An 11244-nucleotide genomic window follows, 5' to 3' on the forward strand; every position below is an offset into this window, starting at 1 on the left:
CAAAACCATGGAATCCTAAAAACAATGGGATCCCAAACCATGGAATCCCAAACCATGGAATCCTATAACCATGGAATCCTAAAACCACGGAATTCTATAAACCATGGAATCCCAAAACCATGGAATCCCAAAACCATGGAATCCTAAAACAATGGATCCCAAACCAGGAATCCTAAAACCACGGAATCCTATAAACCATGGAATGCTATAAACCATGGAATCCCAAAACCATGGAATCCCAAACCATGGAATCCTATAAACCATGGAATCCTATAAACCATGGAATCCCGAAACCATGGAATCCCAAACCATTGAATCCTGAAACCATTGAATCCCAAAACCATGGAATCTCACAACCATGGAATCCTAAAACCATGGAATCCCAAACCATGGAATCCTGAAACCATGGAATCCTATAAACCATGGAATCCCAAACCATGGAATCCTATAAACCATGGAAATCCTATAAACCATGGAATCCAAAACCATGGAATACCAAACCATGGAATCCTATAAACCATGGAATCCTATAAACCATGGATCCCGAAACCATGGAATCCTATAAACCATGGAATCCTATAAACCATGGAATCCCAAACCATGGAATCCTATAACCATGGAATCCTATAAACCATGGAATCCCAAAACCATGGAATCCCAAACCATGGAATCCTATAAACCATGGAATCCTATAAACCATGGAATCCCGAAACCATGGAATCCCAAACCATTGAATCCTGAAACCATTGAATCCCAAAACCATGAATCTCACAACCATGGAATCCTAAAACCATGGAATCCCAAAACCATGGAATCCTGAAACCATGGAATCCTATAAACCATGGAATCCCAAACCATGGAATCCTATAAACCATGAATCCTATAAACCATGGAATCCCAAAACCATGGAATCCCAAACCATGGAGTCCTATAAACCATGGAATCCTATAAACCATGGAATCCCAAACCATGGAATCCTATAAACCATGGAATCCTATAAACCATGGAATCCCAAACCATGGAATCCCAAAACCACGGAATCCTATAAACAATGGAATCCCAAACCATGGAATCCCAAAACCACGGAATCCTATAAACCATGGAATCCCAAAACCATGAAATCCCAAAACCATGGAATCCTATAAACCATGGAATCCCAAAACCACGGAATCCCAAAACCATGGAATCCCAAAACCATGGAATCCTGAAACCATGGAATCCTATAAACCATGGAATCCTATAAACCATGGAATCCCAAAACCATGGAATCCCAAAACCATGGAATCCTATAAACCATGGAATCCCAAAACCATGGAATCCCAAACCATGGAATCCTATAAACCATGGAATCCTATAAACCATGGAATCCCAAAACCATGAAATCCCAAAACCATGGAATCCTATAAACCATGGAATCCCAAAACCATGGAATCCTGAAAGCATGGAATCCTAAAACCAAGGATTTATGGAAGGGGTTTTGGGGTGGAAAGGATTTTAGGGATGATCCCATTCCCATGGGGCAGCTCCTGCTCTCCTGGGATGCTCCAGCCATGGAGCAGCCCCAAATTCTCTGGGAATTCCAGCCCAAGCAGGAATTCCTTCCCAAAATCCCACAAATTCAGGGGAAAGCCAAGCCTGGGGGAATTTGGGAGCATCCCAAGGTGATCCTGGGTGGAATTTCTGCCATGGAAAACAGGGAATGACACCAGGACACCCCCAGGGATGGCAGAGCCTCCTCCACCAAAATTCCAGCAAAATTCCATGATCCCACATCCACGGGAATGGGAATTTCCAGCCCTTTCCAGGGGGAATATTCCCAAAAATCCCAAAAGCCACAATCCCAAGGATTTATCCCACTGGGAATGGCAATTCCAGCCCTTTCCAGGGGGAATATTCCCAAAAATCCCAAAAGCCACAATCCCAAGGATTTATCCCACTGGGAATGGCAATTCCAGCCCTGGACAGCCTTTTCCAGGGGGAATATTCCCAAAAATTTCCCCTCCAAGGCACTGCCTGAGGCCGCTCCCTCAGCTCCAAAGGATTCTGAGGATTCTGATGTCCCAAAATTTGCACAATTTTACTGAAATCCAGGAAAAACCGCTCACATTTTCCTGCCTAATTTATCTGATTTTCCTGAATAAAAAAAACTTTATCCAAGCACATCTCCCAAAATTCCCTCCCTGGGTTAATCCTGGTGTTCGCAAGGTGAAATCCATGGAAAACTTCCCTTAGGACGGGGTCAGGAATTAATTAGGATTGGGACACGACGGAGCCATTCCTGAAATTCCGGGATAAGGAGCACCAAACCTGAATCCCGGAGTTTTCCCGAATTTTTCCAGGTTTTTTTTGGGAACAAAGGCTCTGGAACAGCTCAGGGCCGGGATCAGCGCTCCCCCCTCTGGCAGCTCCGGGGATGCGTTCCCGAGCTTTTCCTCACATTCCCAGAATTGTTATTCCAGGGAAATCCCGATGAACCCGGCTCCGGCTCCGGGGGCGGCCTTGGCTCAGGAGAAGCCGCTGGAAAAATCTCCAGGATCTCCCTGGGGGGTTTTGGGATCCCTCTGGAATTCGGCGGTGCCGTCCTGATCCCATTCCTGATCCCATTCCCAATTCTATTTCCAATCCCATTCCCGATCCCATTCCCATTATCCCATCCCCAATCCCATTCCCAATCCCATTCCTGATCCCATTCCTAATCCAATTCCTGACCTCATTCCTAATCCAATTCCTGATCCCATTCCCAATCCTATCCCCAATTCCATTCCTGATCCAATTCCTGATCCCATTCCTGATCTTATTCCCGACCCCATTCCTGATCCCATTTCCGCTCCAATTCCTGATCCCATTCCTGATCCCATTCCTGATCCAAATCCTGATCCTGATCCCATTTCCGATCCCATTCCCGATTCAATTCCCATTATCCCATTCCTGATCCCATCCCCAATCCCATTCCCGATCCCATTTCTGATCCGATTCCTGATCCAATTCCCAATCCCATTCCTGATCCTGATCCCATTCCTGATCCCATTCCCAATCTTATTCCCAATCCCATCCACAATCCCATTCCTGATCCAATTCCTGATCGCATTCCCATCCCATTCCTGATCCCATTCCCATTCCCAATGCCATTCCCGATCCCATTCCCAATGCCATTCCCGATCTCATTATCCCATTCCCGACCCCATCATCCCATTCCCGGTGTATCCCAGCCCTTCCCAGGCCGTTTTTCCAGCCGTAACTCCGGATTTCTCCCCCTCTCCGAGGCTCTGTCCCGCTCGGGGCTGCGGCTCCCGGGGCCTTTTCCAGGAGAATTCCGGGCTCGCTCATCCCGCCCCCGGAGCGCCGGGAATTGCCAGGGCCGGTAATGGATTGAGCAGGGATCGGGGAAGGGCCCAGCCCTGCGGACATTCCAGAGCTCTTCCCGAGGTTTCTCCGAGGCTGGGAACCCTGGGAAAGCTCAGGGAGCTCTGGAATTCCGGAGCAGGAGCGTCGGGAGTGATCCCACATGGAATTCGCAGCGTTCCCGGAATTCCCTCCCTTCCAAGAGCCGACACGGAGACGGAAATCAGGGAATTGCAGAGATTGGAAAAGGCTGAGCCTGGCTCTGTCCCCATCCCACATCCACAGGGATGGGAATTCCAGCCGGGAATGGGGATCCCAGCCCGGAATTCCAGCTGGGAATGGAGATCCCAGCCCTGAAATCCAGCTGGGAATGGCGATTCCAACCCGGCCATGTCCCCATCCCACATCCACAGGGATGGGAATTCCAGCTGGGAATGGGGATCCCAGCCCGGAAATCCAGCTGGGAATGGCGATTCCAACCTGGCCATGTCCCCATCCCACATCCACAGGGATGGGAATTCCAGCTGGGAATGGGGATCCCAGCCTGGAATTCCAGGCAGGAATGGCAATTCAAGCCAGGCACAACATCCACAGGGATGGGAAATCCTGGGAATGGGGGATCCCAGCCCAGAATTCCAGCCGGGAATGGGGATCCCAACCCAGAATTCCAGCTGGGAATGGGGATCCCAACCTGGAATTCCAGCTGGGAATGGGGATCCCAGTCCAGGATGGGCCCCAACAGCTGCTCCAGACTTTTCCCAAATCCATCATTTTTCCCCAGACACCGAATCCATCACTCCCATCACACCAAATCCATCGCTTCCATCTCAGATCCAGGATAAAATTCCACAAATTCCATGAATTTTTGGGGTCCTACCTCCTCATCCGAGCTGTCCTCCTCGTACTCGTCGTGGACAACCAAATCCTGCTTCCCTTCCAAGGGGGAATCGTCTTCCAAGGCTTTCCTCTTCCCAGGAGCCCCTTTGGCCTGGAAAACCGGGAAAAAGCAGCTCTGTGAAATCCCAACAAGAAATTCCCGGGACTTTTTGTGCCAAGGAAGGAAAGGAGCTCCCAGCCTGGAAGGGATTGGGATGGGAATGGGAAATTCCTCGGGATGAGGAGCCAGGAACAAGCCCAGGCATGGATCCATGGAAAAGGGGCTGTGGAATGCCGGGGAAAAGTGGGAATTCTGTCCCGCTCAGTTTGGGAATGAGCTGGGAATGTGCAGGGGGAGCTGGGAATTCCAGAGGAGAATCCCAGAGCCTTTTCCAGGGGTTTTTCTGGGAGAGCTGCAGAGGGGATTGGGATGGGAAACAGGGAATGGCTTCCCATGGAATAGTGGGATTTTGGGATGGAATTCCCAGAGAATCCAGAGCTGGAGCAGCGCTGGAATAGGAGGAGGTGCTTTGGGAATGGGATCATCCCTGAAATCCCCTCCATTCCCACCCCATTCCCAGCATTCCTGCCCTTTCCAGGCGGGAATTCCCAGGGAATCCCACCCCAGCCACATTCCCACATTCCCACCCCCTTATCCCAGATTTTTCCCCTCTCATCCCGGGATTCCCAAGGTTTGGGATTGAGGAGAATCCTCCCCATTCCTGGGAGCCCAAAATTCCCAAAATCCCCTCGTTCTGCCCCAAATTCTGGGAAGAAAAAGGAAATTGCAGAGGAGAATTCCAGAGCCTTTTCCAGGAGTTTTTTCTGGGAGAGCTGCAGAGGGGATTGGGATGGGAAACAGGGAATGGCTTCCCATGGAAAATTGGGATTTTGGGATGGAATTCCCAAGGAATTCAGGGCTGGAACATCCCGGGATAACGGGAGCTGCCCCATGGGAATGGGATCATCCCAGAGATCCCTTCCATCCCAAACCATTCCAGAATTCCATGGGAAAAGCCCAGAACTCCCTCTCAGCTCCCCCGAATTCTGAAGGAATTCCGGATCCCCTCTCTCCCTGTCCGGAAATTCTGGATGCAGAGATCCCTGGGATGAGAATTCCCAGCGGGATCAGCCTCATCCCAGCACTCCCAGTCCCTCCCAGTTTGTACCAGAGCAGCTCCAGCTGCCCAGGATTCCCGAATTCCCAGATTTCTGTGGGATAACCCCAGAGCCTGATCTTGCTGATGGAGGGGCTCCAGGAATGATCTCAAATTTCCCTGGAAAAGTGATTTTCCCTGGAAAAGCGATTTTCCCCTTTCCAGGAGCTCCCTCGGAGCGGGATTGGGCTTGGGAGTCAGGGAATGGTTGGAAAAGCAGGACTGGGGTCAGGGAACGATTCGAAAAGTGGGGTCAGGATTCAGGGAATGACTGGAAAATTGGGGTTGGGATTTGGGATTCAGGGAATGATTGGAAAGGTGGGGTCAGGATTCAGGGAATGATTGGAAAAGTGAGGTCAGGATTTAGGGAATAACTGGAAAAGCAGAATTGGGATTCAGGAAATGGTTGGAAAAGTGGGGTGAGGATTTAGGGAACGAGTGGAAAAGCAGGATTGTGGTCGGGATTCAGGGAATGACTGGAAGAGTGGGGTCAGGATTCAGTGGTTGGAAAAGCAGGACTTGTGTCAGGATTCAGGTCTGATTGGAAAAGTAGGATCAGGATCCAGGGAACGATTGGAAAAGCAGGATCAGGATTCAGGAATGATTGGAAAAGCAGGGTCAGGATGCAGGGAACGGTTGGAAAAGCAGGATTTGTGTTAGGATTCATGTCTGATTGGAAAAGTAGGATCAGGATTCAGGGAATGACTGGAAAAGTGGGGTCAGGATTCAGGGAATGACTGGAACACAGGATTTGTGTCAGGATCCAGGTGTGATTGGAAAAGCAGGATTTGAGTCAGGATTCAGGGAATGGTAATGGCTGCAAAATCAGGATCAGGATCCAGGTTTGATTGGCAAAGAGGGGTCAGGATTCAGGGAATGACTGGAACACAGGATTTGTGCTGGGATTCAGGTCTGATTGGAAAAGCAGGATCAGGATCCAGGTCAGACTGGAAAAGCAGGATTTGTGTCAGGATCCAGGGAATGGTAATGGTTGGAAAATCAGGATCAGGATCCAGGTTTGATTGAAAAAGTGGGATTGGGGTCAGGATTCAGGGAATGGTTGGAAAGGAGGGGTCGGGATTTGGGATTCAGGGAATGATTGGAAAAGTGGGATTGGGGTCAGGATTCAGAGAATGACTCGAAGAGTGGGGTCAGGATTTAGGGAATAATTAGAAAAGTGAGGTCAGGATTCAGGGAAGAATTGGAAAAGCATAATTGAGATTCAGGGAAAGACTGGAAAATCAGGATGAGGATCCAGGTCTGATTGGAAAAGCAGGATTTGTGTCAGGATCCAGGGAATGACTGGAAAATCAGGATCAGGATCCAGGTTTGATTGGCAAAGTGGGGTCAGGATTCAGGGAACGACTGGAACACAGGATTTGTGTCAGGATTCAGGGAATGGCTGGAAAAGCAGGATTTCTGTCTGGATTCAGGGAACGATTGGAAAAGCAGGATCAGGATCCAGGTGTGATGGAAAAAGTGGGATTGGGGTCAGGATTCAGGGAATGGCTGGAAAAGTGGGATTTGCGTTGGGATTTAGGGAGTGACTGGAAAAGAGGGGTCAGAATTCAGGGAATGACTGGAAAAGCAGGATAGGTATTCAGGAATGATCAGAAAAGTGGGATTGGGGTCAGGATTCAGGGAGTGACTGGAAAAGTGGGGTCAGAATTCAGGGAATTATTGGAAAAGCAGGATTGGGATTCTGGGAATGACTGGAAAAGCAGGATCGGGATTCGGGAATGATTGGAAAAGTGGGGTCAGGATTCAGGGAATGACTGGAAAGGTGGGATTTGCGTTGGGATTTAGGGAGTGACTGGAAAAGTGGGGTCAGAATTCAGGGAACGACTGGAAAAGCAGGATAGGGATTCAGGGAACGATTGGAAAAGCAGGATCGGGATTCAGGAATGATTGGAAAAGTGGGGTCAGGATTCAGGGAATGATTGGAAAAGCAGAATTGAGATTCAGGGAATGGTTGGAAAAGCGAGGTCAGGATCATGATTCAGGGAATGGTCGGAAAAGCAGAACCGAGATTCAGGGAACGGCTGGAAAAGCGGGGTCGGGGTCAGGATTCAGGGAACGCTAGAAAAAGCAGGATTTCTGTTGGGATCCAGGGAACGACTGGAAAATCAGGATCAGGATCCGAGTCTGATTGGAAAAGCAGGATTCGAGTCAGGATCCGGGGAATTGCTGGAGAAGCAGGCCGAGGACGGGGCTCTGATCGCTAAAGCAGCCCCGGCGCTCCCGGCGGGAGCTGTAAAACCCGCGCTGTCCCGGGCGGATCCGGGGGCACGGCCCGGAGCAGGGATGGGATTACCGGGAAAACAAAGGCGGCTTTAAGGGCCGCAGGAGCCCCGCGGGGAGCCGGGATAACGCTTTTCCCAGGTTTTTGGCGCTGGGATGGGGCTGGAGTTGGGTTTCACCTTCCCCGGCTGCCCCCGCCCGCCTGCGGCCGGAGACGGAAAATCCCGGAAAACCCCGGCGTGACCGGCCCGGCCCGGGCTGAGCCAGTCAATCCCAGTCGGTCCCAGTTGATCCCAGTCAATCCCAGTCAGCCCCAGTCCATCCTTGTCCCTCCCAGTCCATCCTAATCGCTCCCAGTCAGTGCCAGTCCCTCCCAGTCTGTCCCAGTGTGCCCTAGTCAGTCCCAGTCCATCTCAATCTGTCCCAGTCCCTCCCAGCTCATCCCAGTCCTTCCCAGGCCCTCCCAGTCAGTCCCAGTCAATCCCAGTCTGTCCCACTCTATCCCAGTCTGTCCCAGTTTCTCCCAGCCTGTCCCAGTGAGTCCCAGTCCCTCCCAGTCTGTCCCAGTCCATCCCAGCCTGTTCCAGTCAGTCCCAATCCCTCCCAGTTGCTCTCAGTCTGTCCCAGTGTGTCCCAGTCCCTCCCAGTCTGTCCTAATCCCTCCCAGTGCCTCCCAGTCTGTCCCAGTGTGCCCTAGTCAGTCCCAATCCCTCCCAGTCTGTCCCAGTTTGGTCCCAGTCCATCCCAGTCTGTCCCAGTCCCTCCCAGTTGCTCTCAGTCCATCCCAGTCTGTCCCAGTCCCTCCCAGTTGCTCTCAGTCTGTCCCAGTCTGTCCCAGTCCCTCCCAGTCTGTCCTAATCCCTCCCAGTCTGTCCCAGTTTGGTCCCAGTTCATCCCAGTCTGTCCCTGTCCCTCCCAGTCTGTTCCAACCAGTCCCAGTGTGCCTCAGTCAGTCCCAGTCTGGCCCAGTCCATCCCTATTTGTCCCAGTCCATTCCAGTCTGTCCCAGTGTGTCCCAGTCCATCCCAGTCTGTCCCGCAAGGTCCCAGGCCATTCCAGTCCCTCCCAGTCTGTTCCAACCGGTCCCAGTCTGGCCCAGTACCTCTCAGTCTCTCCCAGTCAGTCTCAGTGCCTCCCAGTCTGTCCCCATCTCTCCCAGTCTCTCCCAGTCTATCCCTGTCTGTCCCAGGGCCTCCCAGTCATCCCAGTCCATCCCTACCTGTCCCAGTTCACTCCTGTCTGTTCCAGTCCATCCCAGTCCATCCCAGTCCATCCCAGCCAGTCCCAGTCCATCCCAGTCTTTCCCAGCCTGTTCCAGTCTGTCCCACTGTGTCCTAACGTGTCCCAGTCTCTCCCAGTCCATCCCAGCCAGTCCCAGTCTATCCCAGTCCATCCCAGTCTGTCCCACTGTGTCCTAATGTGTCCCAGTCTCTCCCAGTCCATCCCAGCCAGTCCCAGTCTATCCCAGTCCATCCCAGTCTGTCCCAGTCTGTCCCACTGTGTCCTAATGTGTCCCAGTCTCTCCCAGTCCATCCCAGCCAGTCCCAGTCTATCCCAGTCCATCCCAGTCCATCCCAGTCTGTCCCACTGTGTCCTAATGTGTCCCAGTCTCTCCCAGTCCATCCCAGCCAGTCCCAGTCTATCCCAGTCCATCCCAGTCTGTCCCAGTCTGTCCCACTGTGTCCTAATGTGTCCCAGTCTCTCCCAGTCCATCCCAGCCAGTCCCAGTCCATCCCAGTCCATCCCAGTCTGTCCCACTGTGTCCTAATGTGTCCCAGTCTCTCCCAGTCCATCCCAGCCAGTCCCAGTCTATCCCAGTCCATCCCAGTCTGTCCCAGTCTGTCCCACTGTGTCCTAATGTGTCCCAGTCTCTCCCAGTCCATCCCAGCCAGTCCCAGTCTATCCCAGTCCATCCCAGTCTATCCCAGTCCATCCCAGTCTGTCCCACTGTGTCCTAACGTGTCCCAGTCTCTCCCAGTCCATCCCAGCCAGTTCCAGTTCCTCCCAGTCAGTCCCAGTCCATCCCAGTCTTTTCCATAAAAACCCTGCTTTTCCACAAAAAGCCCAATCAGCCCTGGAGCGCTCTGGGAACAGACCTGGAGAAAAGTGGGAGCTTTGGGAACAGCCCTGGAAAAGTCTGGGAGCTTTGGAAATTACCCTGGAGCAATTTGGGAACAGCCTGGAGAAGTTTGGAAACTCTGGAAGTGACCCTGGAGCAATCTGGGAGCTCTGGGAACACCCCTGGAGTGGTTTGGGAACAGCCTGGAGAAGTTTGGAAACTCTGGAAGTGACCCTGGAGAAAAGTGGGAGCTGTGGAAAAGCAGGAGATCTGGGAAGAGCCTGGGAGAAAAATGGGAGCCCTGGGAACAGCCCTGGAAAAGTTTGGGAACAGCCCTGGAAAGGTTTGGGAGCTCTGGGAACAGCTCTGGAGTGGAGTAGGAGCAGTTCTGGAAAAGTTTTGGAGCTCTGGGAACGGCCCTGCAGAAAATGGGAGGTCTGGGAACAGCCCTGGAGTGGTTTGGGAACAGCCTGGAGTGGTTTGGGAATTCTGGAAGTGACCCTGGAGCAATCTGGGAGCTCTGGGAACAGCCCTGCATCAATTTGGGAGCGCTGGGAACATCCCTGGAGTGGTTTGGGAGCAGCCCTGGAAAGGTCTGGAAACTCGGGAAGTGACCCTGGAGAAAAGTGGGAGCCATGGAAAAGCAGGAGATCTGGGAACAGCCTTGGAAAAGTTTGGGAACAGCCCTGGAAAGGTTTGGGAGATCTGGGAAGAGCCCTGGAGCAAAGTGGGAGCTGTGGGAATAAACTGGAGCAATTTGGGAACAGCCTGGAGAAGTTTGGGAGCTCTGGAAATGACCCTGGAGCAATCTGGGAGCTCTGGGAACAGCCCTGGAGTGGTTTGGGAACAGCCTGGAGAAGACTGGGAATTCTGGAAGTGACCCTGAAGCAATCTGGGAGCTCTGGGAACAGCCCTGGAAAAGTTTGGGAGCTCTGGGAACAGCCCTGGAGCAATTTGGGAACAGCCCTGGAAAAGTTTGGGAGCTCTGGGAAGCACCCTGGAGAAAAGTGAGGGCTCAAGGAAGAGCCCTGGAGCAATTTGGGAGTTCTGGGAACAGCCCTGGAGTGGTTGGGAACAACCTGGAGAAGACTGGGAATTCTGGAAGTGACTCTGGAGCAATCTGGGAGCTCTGGGAACAGCCCTGGAGTGGTGCTGGAGCAGCCCTGGAAAGATTTGGAAACTCAAAGTGACCCTGGAGAAAAGTGGGAACAGCCCTGGAGCAAATTGGGAGCTCCGGGAACAGCCCTGGAAAAATTTGGGAATTCTGGGAAAGCCCTGGAGAAGTTTGGGAGCTCTGGGAATGACCCTGGAGCAAAGTGGGAGCTCTGGGAACAGCCCTGGAGTGGTTTGGGAGCTCTGGAAGTGATCCTGGAGCAAACTGGGAGCTCTGGGAACAGCCCTGGAGGGGTTTTGGAACAGCCCTGGAAAGATTTGGAAACTCAAAGTGACCCTGGAGAAAAGTGGGAACAGCCCTGGAGCAAATTGGGAGCTCTGGGAACAGCCCTGGAAAAATTTGGGAATTCTGGGAAAGCCCTGGAGAAGTTTGGGAGCTCTGGAAATGACCCTGGA

The 11244-nt window shown here is 52.1% G+C and overlaps 1 protein-coding gene across 1 annotated transcript; it reads left to right on the forward strand.

Moving 5' to 3' along the window:
• The first annotated feature begins 5777 nt into the window (after positions 1 to 5777).
• LOC128950069 (putative uncharacterized protein DDB_G0290521) lies at positions 5778 to 9574 on the forward strand. The gene is made up of 3 exons (XM_054294947.1): positions 5778 to 5794; positions 9005 to 9287; positions 9335 to 9574. Exons 1-3 carry the CDS (start codon positions 5778 to 5780, stop codon positions 9572 to 9574), a joined length of 540 nt encoding a protein of 179 aa, XP_054150922.1.
• Positions 9575 to 11244: the final 1670 nt, after the last annotated feature.

This window comes from Melozone crissalis, unplaced genomic scaffold, assembly GCF_028551555.1.
Source record: "Melozone crissalis strain CALT ecotype California unplaced genomic scaffold, PUWL_Pcris_2 ptg000403l_1, whole genome shotgun sequence".
In the NCBI taxonomy this organism is placed as follows: Eukaryota; Metazoa; Chordata; class Aves; order Passeriformes; family Passerellidae; genus Melozone; species Melozone crissalis.